Source organism: Callorhinchus milii, unplaced genomic scaffold (assembly GCF_018977255.1).
Source record: "Callorhinchus milii isolate IMCB2004 unplaced genomic scaffold, IMCB_Cmil_1.0 Scaffold1, whole genome shotgun sequence".
Lineage (NCBI taxonomy): Eukaryota > Metazoa > Chordata > Chondrichthyes > Chimaeriformes > Callorhinchidae > Callorhinchus > Callorhinchus milii.
The window spans coordinates 98,657,288-98,674,974 of NW_024704742.1; the positions used below are offsets into that span (position 1 = coordinate 98,657,288).

Consider the following 17,687-nt stretch of genomic DNA (forward strand, 5'->3'; position numbering starts at 1 on the left):
TCAAGAGTATCGAAAGCGGACAAGTGGTCGAGATGACGAGGAGACAGAGAGAGCCCTGGTTACAGGTTACTCTGCAGCTCATCTACTCTTGCGCATCAGGCTCCGTGACCCCATCACTCCCACCCTCACCCGACTCCACTGGCTCCCCATCTCCCAGAGGATCGAGGTCAAGATCCTCGTCCTCACTTTCAAGGTCATCCATGGCCTTGCTCCCTCCTACCTCTCTGACCTGCTGACTCCCTACCAATCTGCCCGCTCCCTCCATTCAGCGGGCTCCGGTCTAATCCATGTCTCCTGCCTGACCCGTCCTACCATCGGTGGCCGGGCTTTCAGCCTCTCTGCTCCCACGCCCTGGAACTCCATCCCACAGTCCCTTCGCCTCGCTTCCTCCCTTGCCTCCTTCAAGGCCAGACTCAAGACCCTTCTCTTCAACCGTGCCTTTGGTCTCCCTCCCACCTCTCTGCCTTCCCTCACCCCTACACCACCCCTCCCCCATGCTCAGGTCCCGATACCTGACTGTTCAGCGCTTTGGGTCGTCCTCCCGACCCGAAAGGCGATCAATAAATATAATTTTGTTGAACAGAATGTCGTTTGTTACTTTGACCAGGGCTGACTCTGCGCTCTGAGCAGCATGAAACCCAGATTGGAGGGGATCATGGAGGAAATGCTGGGAGAGGAAAGAGCGACAACTCGTTCCGTGACCTTTGATAGAAAAGGAACGTTTGCAATGGGGCGTTAGTTGGGAGACCAGAGATGGGTCAAGGGAAGGTTTTTTGAGGGTAGGGGTGATGACGGCTGTCTTTCGAGGGATGGGTACAGTGACAGGAAGAGGTTAACAAGGTCTGTTAGTAGGGGGCAAGGAGGTGGAGCTGGGAGGTGAGGAGAGGGTTAGCGATGGGGTCAAATGAGCAGGTGGTGGGTTTCATATGGGAAATGATGAAGGTGAGCGAAGAGGGGAAGACAGGGTCAAAAGTAGAGGGAGGGATGGGGTGCTGGAAGGGGAGCGGGAGGTGGAGACAGGGTGCCAGAAGTGGGGCTAGAGGTGGTAGAGCGGATCCCCTCGATTTTAGAACTCGAGGAAATAATAATCTCCTCACATTTGATGTTGGAGGAGAGGATGGCAGAAGCATGGGAGGGAGGACGGAGGATTTGGCTTATGGTAGAAAAGAGGAGTCTGGGGTTATGCACAAACACACAACCCTTAGTGTTGTCTTATGCCTTCACTTGCATGAAATCCCAAAATCTGATTAAATGTAAGCAAAATGATTATTTTAAAGAAATTAAATGTTGGATACTGTGATTATAATTCATTGACAACATAAATTTACTAGCTTTAGTGAGCAAACATTATTCTCTGTTGTTCAGTGATTTATAGAACGTGATGCTGTGGAAAGTCTCATTCTATGCTCACACCTCACAGTTTATAAACTTACTGATCAGCAGTGAGTCACACTTACATAGAATAGAAAGTTAAGGTAAATAATAATAATCCTTGCATTTAATATAGTGCTTTTTCACATTGTCTCAATTCCAAGCAGTGAGTGCTCATTCTATCCCAATACACAGGAATTTCCACGTGTAAGTGGGATGCATGGAACTTTCGCTTTAGTTTGGATACTCTTAAGCAGTGATGGGTTTCATCATGTTTCAGTCACCCGGCTGACCAAAAGCAATCGTCGGGATTACTCAAAGTGCTTCACAGGATTTGTTATAGAGCATTTGTGGACAAATCCAGCAGCCAATTTGTGCAGAAAAATGTCTTACAAACAACCATGAAGTGAATGATCAACTTTATCTGAAGGATTGTTGGCCAGGATTCCAGGAGGGAATTAGTGCCATAAGATTTTAAAGTCCACCTGAACAGACAGACAGGAATTTGGTTTAACATTTCATCTGAAGGACAGCAACTCCAAAAATAAATGTCTCCCCGAGCACTGAGTGTCAGCCTAGACATTCAGATCAAAGTTCTGACAAGAGGCTTCAACCTACAACCACTTGACTCAGAGGAGAGAGTTACCAACTCATAGAATCATAGAATTATACAGCACAGAAGGAGGCTATTCAGCCTATCGTGTCTGTGGCGGCTTTTTGAAAAGAGCATCCAAATCAATCCCACTCCCCCACTCTCTCCCCATAGCCCTGCAAACTTAAAAGTTGTTATCGAATCGGCTTCCACCACCCTTTCAGGCAACGCATTCCAGATCCAAACAACTCGCTGCATGAAAAAATTTTTCCTCACCTCCTCTGTTTCTTTTAACAACTATTTTAAATCAGTGTCCTTGGGTTACCGACCCACCCACCAGTGGAAACAGTTTCTCCTTGTTCACCCTATCGAATCCCCTCATAATTTTGAAAACTTCTGTTAAGTCTCCTCTTAACCTTCTATGCTCCAAAGAGAATAATCCTAGCTTCCCTAGCCTCTCCTGATAACTGAAGGCCCTCATACCTGGTATCATCCTGTTAAATCTCCTTTGAACCCTCTCCAATGCCTTGATATCCTTCCTAAAGTGTGGTGCCCAGAACTGAACACAGTACTCTCGCTGAGGCCTAACCAGTGTTTTATAACTTCCTGACTTTTGTATTCTATGCCCCTATTCATAAGACCTAGTATCCCACTACTTTATCTACCTGTTGTGCCACCTTCAAAGATTTACTTATATGAACCCCCCGGTCTCTCTGTTCCTTCACCCCCTTTAAGATTGTACCATCAGCTTATATTGCCTCTCCTCATCCTTCCTCCCAAAATGCATCACTTTGCATTTCTCTACATTAAACTTCATCTGCCACGTGTCTGCCCATTTTACCAGTCTGTCTATGTCCTCTTGCAGTTTACTACTATCCTCCTCACTGTTTACTACCTTTCCTAGCTTAGTATCATGTGCAAACTTGGAAACTGTACTCCCTATACCCAAGTCCAGGTCATGTATATAGATCAAAAACATCAGTGGTCCCAAAACCAACCCCTGGTGGACACCACTGCACACTACCCTCCAGTCAGAAAAACAACCGTTCACCACTACTCTCTGCTTTCTGTCTCCCAGCCAGTTCTGTATCCATGCTGCCACTGTCCCTTTAATACTGTGGGTTTCTATTTTGCTTACAAATCTCTTATGTGGCACTTTATCAAACGCCTTTTGAAAATCCATATAAACTACATCAACTGCACTACCTTCATCCACCCTCTCCGTTACTTCATCAAAAATCTCTATCAGGTTTGTTAGATATGATTTGCCTTTAACAAACCCATGTTGTCTGTCCTTTATTAACCCATATTTTTCAAAGTGAAAATTTATTTTGTCCCAGATTTTATTCTCTAGAAGTTTCCCCACTACTGATGTCAGGCTGACTGAACTCCTTCTGCCCCTTTTTGTATAGGGGAGTAACATTTGCAATTCTCCAATCCTCTGGCACCACCCCGGTGTCCAAGAAGGATTGAAAGATTTTGGCCAGAGCCTCCGTTATTTCCACCCTTACTTTCCTCAGTAACCTAGGATGCATCCCGTCCGGACTAGTGACTTATCTTCCTTGAGCACGATCAACCTTTTTAGTACATCCTCTCAGTTTATTGTTATCTTATCCAATTTCTCTAACCTCTCCACCGATACTATGGCATTGGCTGCACTCTCTTCTTTTGTGAAAACAGATGCAAAGTACTCATTCAGTACATCAGCCACATCCTCTGCCTCCACAAGAAGATTTCCTCTTTAGTCCCTAATTGGATCCATCCTACCTTAGGTTTCCCTTTTATGTTACCCGCTAATCTTTTCTCATACAATCTCTTTGCCCCTCTTATTTTCCTTTTCAGTTCTCCTCTGTTCTTTCTATATTCTATTTGATTATCTTCTGTATTTTGGATCTGACATTTATCATAAGCTTCCTTTTTCTGTTTTATTTTAATCCCAATTTTCTTATTCACTCATGGATGGCCTACCTTTCCCCTTTGTGGGAATGTATTTGTTCTGTCCCCAAACTATTTCCTCCTTGAAGGCTTTCCATTGATTGTTAGCTGTTTTACCTGCCAATCTTTCTTTCCAGTCCACCTTGGCTAGGTCCATTTTTAACTCACTAAAATTAGCCCTCTTCCAGTTGAGTATCTTCACCTTTGATTCTTCCTTGTCCCTTTCCATAAGTACTCTAAACCTTGTGATGTGATCACTGTTGTCCAGATGCTCTTCTATTGAAACCTGCTCCACTTCATTCCCCAGAACTAGATCCAGCACTGCTTCCTTCCTCATTGGGTTGGAAACATATTGATCCAGAAAGTTATCCTGCACACATTTCAGGAATCCTCCCCCTCCTTGCCATTTACACTGTTATTATGCCAGTCTGTGTTAGATAATTGAAGTCTCCCATTATCATTACTCTACTGGTTTTGCATCTTTCTGAAATCTGCTTGCAGATTTGCTCGTCTATCTCCTTCCCACTATTTGGAGGTCTATAGTATACATCTAAGAGAGTTAACAGCTCCTTTTCTGCTCCTTAACTCTAGCCAAATAGATTCTGTTTTTCGACCCTTTCCAGAACTCTAACCGTGGCTTTTAATATTGCCACCCCACCACCTTTTTTTCTTCCCTATCCCTCCTGAATACATTGTAGCCAAGAATATTCAGCTCCCATTCCTGCCCCTGTTTGAGTCAGGTCTCTGTTATTGCCACTATATCGTAACCCCATGCGGCAACTTGAGCCTGCAGCTCACCAATCTTATTTGTCACATTTACACACATGCATTCCAAGACCAACTGAGTCTGCTCTGCATTTCTAACCCGTCTAATCTCTCCTTTCTCTGGACTGCTCCTTATTACATTGCTATTCATCTTTCCCAGTATGTAACTTGTTTGTCCTCTCTAATGCTACATCCTAATTCCCTTCCCCCCTCAAAATTAGTTTAAGCCCTTCCTCAGAGCACTAGTTAACCTCCCTGTGAGGCCGTTGGTCCCAGCCCTGTTCAGGTGTAACCATCCACCTTTTATAGGTCCCACTGCCCCAGAACTAGTCCCAGTGACCCAGAACCTGAAGCCCTCCTTTCTGCACCATTTCTCCAGCCATGCATTCATGTGTTTGATCCTGCTGTTTTGGTAGTCACTTGCACGAGGCACTGGGGGTAATCCAAAGATCACCACCTTTGAACTCCTACTCTTTAGCTTTTTCCCTAGCTTCTGATACTCTCACTACAGGATCTCAGCCCTTCTTTTCCCTACATCATAGAGTCCAACATGGACCACAACTTCTGGATGTTCCCCTTCTACTTGCAGAATGTTTTGCACCTGTTCCATGATGTCTTCAACCCTGGTACCAGGGAGGCAACATACCATGCGAGAGTCACATCTTTGGTTGCAGAAACGCTTTTCACTATTGTGTCCCCAATGATAATTGCATTGACACTCTACCCTGTGTCCCCCTGTGCATCCATTTGCTTTTAACTCCCCTCCTCAGAAGTGGCATCACCGGTATTCAGTACAGAGAACCGGTTTGTGAGTGCTACATTCTCAGGAGATTTTGGCACTTCTCGTCCCCTCATGCCGGGTGGTCACCCACTCACTCTCCTTCTAAACCCTCTGTGGCTGTGGAGTGACCACTTCTTGAAACGTTCGATCCATGATCCAGCCTCCCGTATGCTATGTGGTCACATCAGCCTCTCCTCGAGATCAGAAACCCTGAGCTCAAGCTCGAGCAGCCAGAGGTACTTCCTACACACGTTTGTCCAGAGCACACAAAGCATCCTGGAGTTCCCACATGTCGCACATTGTGCATGCAACTGGTTTCAGCTGCCCTGCCATATTTTATATTATTTTAATATAACTATTAGATATTTTATAATTTTCACCTCTTTTGCCCGCTGCACCGAATTCCTACTCTCACCAAATTCTTTAACAGAATTCTCACTCTGTACCACCTCACTCAGTTCCCTCCTCACACTGCTGGGCTCTATGCTCCTGAGCCAGGCTGATGCCCAAAATACTCCCAGAAAACTTAATGTTAAACATAACATAGTGTCACTCAACCAGAGTCAGCAGTGTAAAATTCTACAATGCTCTTGAAACATACTGCCTTCCTCCTTTTAAACTTCAATCAGTAAAGGTCAATAAAAATGTCATTCATTTAAACTGGGAAAAGCCTGACAAAACCATTAGCACAAAGTATCCACACCTTTGTGGAGTCCTGTAGCTCAGAGGTTAGAGCACTCGCTTTGCAAGCGAGAGACCTGAGTTTTGCCCTGCCAATTCCAGGCAGGGCAAAACCTTGGGCAAGTTTCCTTACTCCACACGCCTAATAATAATCCCTCCAAAACAAAAAACAATAATAAATTGGTCATTTTCAATCTACGACTGTTTGTGGGACACTGCTGTGCGCAATTGGCTGCCGCGTTCGCCCACAAATATACAGTCAATTCACTTTACAGTGTGTTCTGTGAAGCGCTTTGGGACGTCCTCCTGACGTGAAAAGCGCTATATCAAATGCAAGGATTATTATTATTTATTTTATACCACCCTTTTAACGCCAGTCAGTAGATTCAGATTTTTGGATTGTTCAGTATATCCAAATCGTTTGACAGCTCCTAGCAGGCATCAGTAACACCTTTCTCCCTGGTCATCCAATTTTCTCAAAGTGGTGACAGTCGTTAGCTTGTAGGCAGCATGAGAGAATCTCACACTTTAAAGCACTGGCTTTAATGTACTGCTAATGATTGCCATTCAAACACAGCTATTCAACCCAACAGGTGGAGAGAAAGGGACAGTTACAGGTAGTCTTAACATTTTCCATTTATGACATAAAATTCAGATGCTTTTACTGAGTAGCTCAGGTTTCCAACCAAAGAAAACAGAATATTCGCCTCAGTAAAGAACTTGGTATGGCAGTGTACATCACCTTGCTTCACACATTACTTATTGTACTTTGAATACTGCCTCCTACCTATGTCACGGCTTGTACATTTTGTTGTGAATATAACGCTGTTGGTCTGCATGAAGCACTCCCAAGACAAATAGAATAATTAAACACAAAGGAAAGTTTCCCCCATTCGACTCCAACAAAATGCCTCAGTCCTGACCAGTGGCATTTTTCACTTCTCACATCAGCCATCATGCGACCACTTTTGATGCAATTGTCCACTGAGTGCCAATTATCTGTTATTTGGCTCCATTCTACAATGAATATTTCTCCTGGAATGGCTTTGCTTTAACTTCCTTGTCCATAGGAGCCAGGTATTTATCCAGCCGGGACCAGCTTTCACATGCAATGTTTTGGACAAGCCTGCCTCAAGTTACTGCAGAGCCAGTTTTGATAAGCATGTCTTTTCAAAGCAAAGTCTCTTCAGGGGTACCCTCTCTATCTCCCCCTCAAAGGAAAATATTATTACATTTTATCCACCTTGAAAGGGTGAAAGGCCAAGTGTACCTCCAAACCAAGAATTCCCTGGTCTTAAGTCAGACTCAACTGGCATGTAGGAACCTGGATGTTATTTTGGGAGTACAATGATCGTTGAAAGATCACACAAGATTATAGGACAGTGTTAAATGCCAAGGCCAGAGTTCCTCGGGACGTCCTCCCAACGTGAAAAGGGCTTTACAAATGTAATTCAAGATCCTCATCCTCACCTACAAGGCCATTCACGGCCTTGCTCCCTCCTACCTCTCCGACCTACTATCCCCCTACCTACCTGCCCATACCCTCCGTTCCTCTGGCTCCGGTCTGCTCCACATCCCCCGCCCCAACCGCCCTACCATCGGTGGCCGGGCCTTCAGCCTCTCAGCCCCGACGCTCTGGAACTCTATCCCCCAGTGCCTTCGCCTTGCTTCCTCCCTTTCCTCCTTCAAGGCCGGTCTTAAGACCTTTCTCTTTGACCGTGCCTTCAGCTCCCCTCTCGACTCTCTACCCCCTCCTCGCTCCCTCCCTTCCCTCCCCTCACCCTGACCATTTCCCCCCTGCTCTGGTCCCGACCCAACTGAACAGCACCTTGGGACGTCCTCCCGACGTGAAAGGCGCTCAATAAATGGAATCTTGTTGTTGTTGTTGTAATAATATGTTAACAAAAGACAATGAGGTTGGATTTAAATGTCATCCTAAACAATGATCCCCAAATCAGATTAGATCAGTACTGAAATCATGGTGTGTGGATTTGATTCCAGCCCTCTCATTTTATTCTCAAGTGCCATAACAATTTGAATAAGGAAACAAAGTATAACAAGCATCCTGCAATCTAAATAACCAGAACAACCATTTGTTGATTTAAAATATATCGGTGTTAGCCTGGGCTCAATTCATTGCACTTTCATGTTTGAGTCAGGAGATTGCAGGGTTGAACTTCATGTCAGGACTATGAGTTGACATTTCAATCCAATGCTGCATTGTCAGAGGTGCCATCCTTCGAATGAGACATTAAACCAAGCCTGCTTGTTCAAATGGATGTTGAACATCCAATGGTAAATATTAGCAATTATCATTATTAGAAAAATAATAAGCTTTGCGTTTCACAAGATCAAAACATTTGATCTCATTCTTCCAAAGTACCAACTTCACCATCTTCCCATTTCAGTTTCAAGCTGTATCTTAAATAGTGGTGTCCCCTTCTCAGTCACCCAATGTAGATGTTGTTAATCTCTGTGCAAAGAAATACTTCCTGGTGTCCATTCTAAACTTGCCCTTCACAAGCTAGCAAATCTGAAAGTATATTGATTATCATCACCCTTTGTTTCCTATTATTCAGCCAATTTACTTTCCAATTTATTGCTCTCTTTATGCCATGATCTTTTGCGTTAGAAACGCGTCTTTTCCGTGGCACTTTATCAAATGCCTTATGAAAGCCAAGAGACATAACATGCCCCATATTACCACTCTCCACCAATTCGGTTACATCCACAAAGAATTCCAATAAATTTGTTAGGCCTGACCTACTTTTTTTTAATCGTATAATGGCTTAGATTTATTGCCTAACCTCAGAAATCCATTTATTTTGAAACACAATGCATGAAAACAATGAAAACCATTTAGCTTATATCACTGAAAGAAAAACTAATCTTAGCACCCTGCTGTTACACGCTCCCCAATTGTTTTTTTCTCTCTCTAAAAAGCGACTACTAGGTTAACCTTCACATACTCTACTTAAATTGTCTTCCCTTGAAGAGTGACATTCTGATGCATGTGATGCATTTCCCCAGGGTCCAGAGTAACTGATTAATTAATAGTATAATGGTCATATGCTTCATAGTACACTCAGAACAACTGCACAGAATTAATACTGCAGTTGTAGGTGCAAGTGTCTTTCACCTTATAACTTTCAACAATTCATTCATGAGTTAACCATTTAGTTTCCAACTCTTGCAATCTTGCAACTGATGCAAATCAAATGTGTCCAGGATGGGTTAACTTATTATTAGTTTCTCTCTTGAACATGATGAGTTTATGAGCTTTGCATTTATGCAGTTTTTTTGGTGTAAATATTCTCATCAAGATAAAAATCAAGCACTCTTCTACTATTTGCATGCAGTGTCAACATCGATTAAAGTACTGGTTGGATATGATGTGCCTTTCACTCTGTTTCATCAATTGTTCGTTCGTACAAACTTAATTATGCATCCCCTGCTGCACCAGTGTGACATTTTGATTTCCTACACCAACTCACTTACTTACTTTGAGGCAGAATGCATATTTAGGGCCATTAAAGCCAGTTTTATGCTGCAAAACTCACACACATAATGGACTATACTAAGCCTTTCCAAATGAATTTCACTTCAGACTCTTACTGTCATTAAGTCAGAGAAACTTTGTTACTAGCATTTTGGGTTGAAATGGAGCTGAGGTGCCAGAGGTTAAAGTAACTTTTCCTCACCCAGTGCATTACCCAGTATTTTAGAATTATAAAACTGTGCAGCTCTCCTGAAAAATCCTTGCATTTGATATAACACCTTTCACGTCAAAAGGATGTCACAAAGCTCATTACGTAAAGTGTAGAATTTTTCTGTATTTTCTGTAGACCTAATTTAGTCATTCAATCTGTGACTGTTTGTGGGACACTGCTGTGCGCAATTAGCTGTCACATTTCACCCACAAAATACACAGTCGATCCACTTTACAGTATATTCTGTGAAATGCTTTGAGACGTCTCAATGACTTGATAAGGAGCTATATCAAATGCAGGATTATTATTATTACATTTTAAAAGCAAACTAGGTAGAAATGTACATCAGCTCATGAACTACATATTTAAAGGGGCAATCCAACCTTGAATTGTTTAAAATTAGCTTTCGTAAATATTAAAAAAAAATCAGCAAGGCTCACATTTGGCACATTTAGGATCAGGTTTTTTTTAAAAAAACATTTAAAATATGTCTTTTACATGGCATATCCTCAAATAGTCAATGATACCAGACCTTTGTTTATTTTAGAGTCTGATTAGTTCCCACCACCTCTGCTCTTACACAATGCTGTGTAAAAAAAAGCAAGCACCAGTTCAATGCCATAACTGCAACAATATGTCCCAAATTAAGAAGAAACATTTCTAAATGGTGATTTGCCTTTTAGCCGAAAAGTATTTTCTATTTCACATGAATCCAAAGGGATTTGTTTGTTTGAGGTCCAGGAATACAGTGCATCCTTTCTTCACAGTAAACATTCCAGCTCGTGAGAGCTGAGCTGTCCTCTGTACAAAGTGCAAGCAGCATGTGGGGACGTGCAACAACAACTCCAGCACTGATACACTGCCAATCGGGCTGGCAGGCTGGTGTAGGCAAGGGCTGCACTTCTTTGACAATTTAATGTTATTAAAAAAATATGTGAAATGACTATAAAGTAAATGTTACCATTTATGATAGAGGACGTGACACAGTGTGGAGGTTCGTGCCCACTATCATCCAGCATAGCAGAACAGAGTTCCTGTTCTTGGCTAAAGCATCAAGAGAGCCCAGGGACAGGATTAGAAAGAGGATTGCGAGTCAGTCACATCAAGTTTAATTTCAGGCAGAGAACAAGAAAAGGTCACTTACACTTCTCTTAAACACAAAGGAAGGGAAATACAAAATGTTTCATTTTCAATTCTTTCTGCTAGCAAATCAATCTCGTCCATATTAAAAACATCAAAGTGACCCATAATGGAATCTAAATTGCAATCCAACAACAACAACTTGCATTTATATAGCCCACTTCACACAGGACAACTTAATAGTTGTAAGGCGTCTCTCTAGAACGCAAAGCCACTAAAATGTGACTCCAGTGTGGACTCAAGGTTGCAGAAATGTGGTGCACATCCAGTGCGGACTGCTGACTACGCACTGGAAGCTGACTGACTGGAAGTGATGACCTGACAATCCGGAGGCCAGACAGGTGGCCAGTATTTCTTGAATCTGTTATAATGTGGAGTCTAATTCTATAGATCTCAACTACTCTGTTATAACAGGACCAGCCTGTATTCACAAAACTGTCCAAAAGCCATATTAATTAGTGTTCAATATTCAAACAGAATTGCCGAATTATCCAATGTTGTCAAGGAACGGGAAGGAAGAGATTTTCAAATTGATAACAAAGGGTTGAAATACTGCAGGCTATGTCATATTTACGATATTAAAAGGGCTGCAGGTGAACCCTCCCCGAGGCTGCTCAACAGCGTTGTTAGAAAAGCCAAGTCCACAATGGCGAACTTTCAGTTTGTAGACTGCAATCTTTGGCTGGCAGTTTGCGGAAAGCAGCAAACAGCTCAAAGATCTGATATCCCAATACCTTGCAGCTGAAAGCCATGATCCGTAAGCTGAAAGTCCAAAGACCTGGCTTCTCTAACTTCACCCTTTTGATGTGATCAATGTAAATTTCACCACAATGTTTCCAAACACAATCTTAGTGCAGCTGATAACTAGTTAGCTGGAATACGTCCGACACCAAATGTAATTATGAAGGTGATTTATATACTCCATATCTAGTATGTGAATGAAATTAATAATTTTATGAACTTACTTATATTTAGCCATTAATGCACCACAAAGGCACGATCCAAAAATAGAGAAAGCCATTCCAAGCATTCCATTCCAGAATCCCAGTTGTGCAGCCGAGATGCCATTATCCAGTAAAAACAGCGGAAACATGTTTACAGCACATTGTTCTCCTGGAAACATAAAAATAAATCAACATAAAACAACAACTTGCATTTATATAGCACCCTTCACACGAGGCAGTGTCTCAGAGCGCTTTCAGAACACACAAATCCATAACACAGAATTTAGGTGCCAGTTAAAGAGTTTTTTGGCGGTAAACTCAGGCTTGTTGCATGTCCCCCACTCCCACCATTGATGCCGGTCCATCAAAAACCCACACTCCCAAAGTCTGGCACTCTTCCTTCTATTTTCATCTCCATCTCAGCCGCACTCTCTATCGGCTCAGTAACTGTAGCACCCAATGTACTCTTGTGTGTTGAAACTCAGGTAAACCAAACTTTGAATTATGAATTGTGATCAGTCAGTTTTATAATTGTTTTTCATTTCACAATTAACTTTGCAATGTTTAAGTTAAACCAAGAGTGCATCAAAAAGCGCTATATCAAATGCAAGGATTATTATTATTATTATTATCAAATTACGAGTGACCAGTAACCCATTTTTTAAAAAATCATACCAGTGTTTCCATTAAATTAACAAGTCAGTCAGCAAAATATAACTATCGCCACATGTGAGAACCATTGCATTGAATTCAGAATCAGTGCAAGGGTTAAGAAATATCATTTCAAATGCTATTCTCTAGCACTGAAACACGACGATGATAGAAGCTGCATCACAGCTGATATACAAAATAATTAAGCCAAAATAGGAGGCATTTCCAAAATAAAAATAAAACTGCCTAAAATTCTGAAATTTAAAAATAATTATGCAATTTCTCCCATCATCAAAGCATTAAGATTTCAGATTTATTGCCATTGAGATTTAATTTTATCCCGGCTGTGTCTGTGGAACTGGAAGATATGCACAATTTTTGCAGCACGTCCTTAAGATTCTTTAATTTACACGTTTGTGCCTACCATCAAGATTTAAATGTCGTGTTCAACAAAACCTGTACGTAATTAATTTTGGTTACTGGAGCATTTTGGAGCAAATTAAAAGGTTTTATTTGCTAATGGGGGAATTAATACTTTTGCAAATATATAATACAGGAGAAATAGACATACTAAACAGCTGGATTCCTAAATTGAGACTTGCCTCAATCAAATTGCCTGCTTTATTTGAGATCCACTGGCAGTATTTTAGGTTGTGATATTTATATCACAAATAACTGCTTTGCTCAGACTGCTCCCAAATACATGTGTGGTTGCAAACATATCGCAAAGTATCATTTGCCGGATAGATCAGAACTGTATTCAGGATAATTTTTTTTTTAAAAATCACTCTCTATAAAATGTCTTTAAATGCTGGCAATTTCACAAATGCAGTAATCCAGACAGATTACCGTGGTTGGAGACTATTTTTAGTAATCCGTCTGATGCTGTGGTAATTGTGGATTTTGGGATTACTGCTAAAATTCAGGTCCCATTGGTGCACTGAAGCTGCAATTGGGACTTGTAATATGGTACTGTGTTATAGTACATTAACTGTGCTACAGACACAAAGAAAAAGTAATCCCCGCACAGTAATCCCCTTCTGGTACCTTACTCTTATTATTGTCTAATGATGGAAAATTACTTCACTCAACTTAGATTTACTATAATCAGTATCTGGAAATGTTACTGTTACACATTATTCTCAGAAGTAGATTAGACAGTCACACCTCCCTAAATTTCTCAAATGCAACAAGGAAGACAGAGGTTTAGTTTCCCACGTCATACCAGCTTCACCTAGTGGACAAACAGTGAAATGTAGGCCTGATGAGTTCTTCCAAATTTTACTTACTCTTTGATGAGCCTGTTAGTATTTAATGTCCAGTATCCTGTTCACATCACTTTCAGGGCAAAGGTAGCACTAAAATTCAAGTGTAGACCTACCATACGTTATCAAGCTTAACGAAGGCATCTAACCAGTATAGTAGTCTGAAGCAAAAGTGTGTTCTGGGGGTTCTGCCCTTTACACCCATCCACTCGTTCCAGTTAACACAATACCACAGAATCTACAACATTAGAGACACAAAAAGTTCTCACAGTTTTAAACTTAGGACCTTCTCATAAAAGTTAAGCTTACGAGAATTTTGAAAAATTGTTAAATTGAACCTGAATTTCTAAGCTAGTTTTATACAGGTCTTAAAGCAGCTTCCAATTAACATTCAATTTAAGAAATTTCCAAACCTTGCCTGCAATTTTAAAGCAAAGGTCTTAGGCTAAGACCATGAGAAATGTTGAGCCTCGAAAAGAATAATAGTGCCACTGCACTTTGAGGATACTACTCAGATTGTGCACTCGCTCCTTAAGATTCAACAACGATAATAATTTTACAAAGTAAGCTTCACGTGGGATGGTATCTCGGAGTGCTTCAGCATGCGCTGGTCATGCATAATTGTGCTCCGGATTGTGAAGGAAGCAGGAGTGCCCAATGAGTGCAGGCAGTGTAACTGATCAGCACAATTTAAGCATATTACTAAGGCCGTCGCGTAAAAAAACATCCTTGCAGTTGATACAGTGCTTTTCATGTCAAACGGTTACCTCAAAGCTCTTCATGGGATTTACTGTAAAGCGTAGTAACTCTGTAGTTTGTAACCTAACAAGGCAAACAATTTACGCAAAGCGCAAACTGTGTCAGCCTGGCCCAGTGGTATCACTCTTTCCACTGAGTCAGAAGGTTGTGGGTTCAAGCTCCACATTGTGACTTAGAATCGCATAGTCTAAGCGACACTCCATGAGAAATGTTGCGCCTCGAAAAGGATAACAGTGCCACTGCACTTTGAGGATACTACTCAAGATTGTGCACTTAAGATTCAACAACGATAATAATTTTACAAAGTAAGCTTCACGTGGGATGGTATCTCGGAGTGCTTCAGCATGCGCTGGTCATGCATAATTGTGCTCCGGATTGTGAAGGAAGCAGGAGTGCCCAATGAGTGCAGGCAGTGTGCTGATCAGCACAATTACACTGTGGGATGTATTGCATTGTCAGAGGTGCCATCATTTAGATGAGACATTAAACCAAGGTCCCATCTGCCTGTTCAGTTGAACAATAAATATCCCATGGCACTATTCGAAAAGAGAATCGGGTTTCTCCCAATGTCCTGGCCAACAAATCCCTCAAATAAAATTGGTCACTCACTCCATTGGTTTTGGTGAGACGCTGCTATGCGCAACTGGCTGCTACATTTCACCCACAAAAGACAGTCAAACCACTTCACAGTACATCGTGTGAAGCACTTTGAAATGTTTTTACAATATGAGGCGCCATATCAAATGCAAGGATTATTAAAGCAGTGACCCACAACAGCCAAATAAGTTTTCCTCCAATTTTATCTGGGGGATTGTTGGCCAGGACATTGGACAAAATCCCTTCTCTATTTGAAAAGTGCCACAGGATCTACCTGAATAGGTAGAATTCAGTTTAACATCTCATCTGAAGAAAGGTACCTCCAACAATGCAGTACTCTCTGGACATTGGAATGTCAATCTAGACTGTGAACTCAAAGTCCCAGTATGGAGCTAATCTTCAACTGTCCAGTGCCTTGGGATGTCCTTTCAATGTGAAAGGCACTGTATAAATGCAATTTGTTGTCATTGTAATTCCCAATTCGACACAAGAATAATTTTGTTCACAAAACAATACAGTGCCACTTTACAGTAAATCATGTGAAGCATTTTGTGGGGTCTTAGCTACATGATAAGGCACTATATCAAATGCAAAAATTATTATAATATCAGGAAAATCGCTTTATTAGAAAGCTGTGGCAACCAGTGTAAAAATAAATAAATTTATTAGAGGGATCTGCTCAGATTTGAACTACTCTACTAACAACCAGATCTGAGCGCAATAATAAAATAATAATAAGGACATCTCAATGACATTATAAAGCGCTATATCCAAATTGCGAGGACTATTAATAATCCTTCCATTTGGTATAGTGCCTTATCAAGTCAGAAGGACATCTCAAAGCACTTCACAGGATTTACTGTGAAATAAAGTGTCTGTGGTCAAACTTGGCAGCACAAGTTCACACAGCATTGTTCCACAAACACCGACATGTTAGCCAGGACACCAGGAGAAATTCTCTTCTCTTTCCGAATAATGCCAGGGATCTTAGGGACCTCGGTTTAACGTGTCTTCGAAGGAGCACAATGTTATATTCAGAAGTCCTAATGAAATGCTCTAAACTCAATCCCTGTTATTTGCCCATATGCTGTAGTTTTACTCATTCTTACTCATGCTTACTCAATTCCTTTCTAAATGTCAGAACTGACCAGTCTCGATTATTCAATCGGAATCATTCTCCTGAAGTTATTTTGTAGTTCTTCCAGTTGCATGGTGCAATACACTGGAAAATTCAGGTCACAAAGCATATACTGTTCTCCCACTCCCCAATATTTTACACCATACAACAGCCACCAGCATCATGGCACTTTGATGTTAATTAAGTGTGAAACTTTAATTTCACAGCTATATGTTGTTGGTGCACTGAGGCCATTTTAAGTACAAAATCTGATCCCACTCACTTTATATATTGTATGAAATAATTTCTTCTGTAAAGTTGCCTAACCTATCCACTATATAAAAACAAACTGACTGTGACACATTATAAAATGATTTTTCAAATTTGGAGTTACAGGCTGCAATCTAATCTCAGGGTTTAAAATGACCGTTTTGCAGTCCCAATCGGAGGAGTTTGATTGTGTTACAGCACAATATGGCATAACGCAATCTCCATCTCAAAGCAGTTGCAATAATAATAATAATCCTTGCAATATTCCTAGAGCTTTTCACGTCTTCTAGACATATGTATGTTGTAACAAATGCTGATGTTTAAAGACACTCAAAAGACATTTACGGAAGGGTAGATAACAAGAAATCCACTTGTTCTTTCTATCTGGAATCATAGAATGCTTCAGACGACAAATAAGACATTCAGTCCATCAAATCTGTGCTGGTATTTTTATCCAACATGAGCTATCTAATTTAATCCCACTCCCCTGCTCGCTCCCCACACCCTTTAATATTCTTGCTCTTCAGACATCTACCTAATTCCCTTTTAATGATTTTTCCTATCCAGATGTTATAATCAAAGTAAAAATGTAATTAAATATACACCAAATTTTCGAGTTAAAAAAATTTCTGCTGAAATTGAGTTATTTACCATCATGTGACAGTAATTCGCCTACTATGCCTACCGTGGAGTCCTGTAGTTTAGTGGTTAGAGCACTCACCTCGCAAGCGAGAGGTCCTGGGTTCGATTTCCAGGCAGGATGAAACATTGGGCAAGTTTCCTTATTCCACACGCCTCTGTTTATTTAGCAGTAAATGGAACCCGTTTGTTAGTTGATTGGCAGATTGTTTTTCCATGGGTAATAATCTCTTCAAAAAATTTTTTTAAAATAATGAGAATAATAATTTGGTCCTCAATCAATTCACTTTAGTATATTCTGTGATGTGCTTTGAGATGTCCTCGAAGATATGAAAAAGCGTTATCAAATACAAGGATTATTATTATTATTACTACACTTTATAGTAAATTCTGTTAAGCGCTTTGAGATTTTTTTGTGTGATAATGCATCACTTTAAATTCAACAATTATAATATTATAACTGTTTTAAA

General features: G+C 41.0%; 1 protein-coding gene across 1 annotated transcript in view; it reads right to left on the reverse strand.

Annotated features, from left to right (window-relative positions):
• Positions 1 to 17,687, reverse strand: part of mfsd3 (major facilitator superfamily domain containing 3) — a 57,926-nt gene that overhangs the window by 27,668 nt on the left and 12,571 nt on the right. The window contains exon 3 of the mRNA XM_007899371.2: positions 11,941 to 12,088. Within this exon, the coding sequence (XP_007897562.1) occupies positions 11,941 to 12,088 (148 nt within the window). The remainder of the gene's footprint in view (positions 1 to 11,940; positions 12,089 to 17,687) is intronic.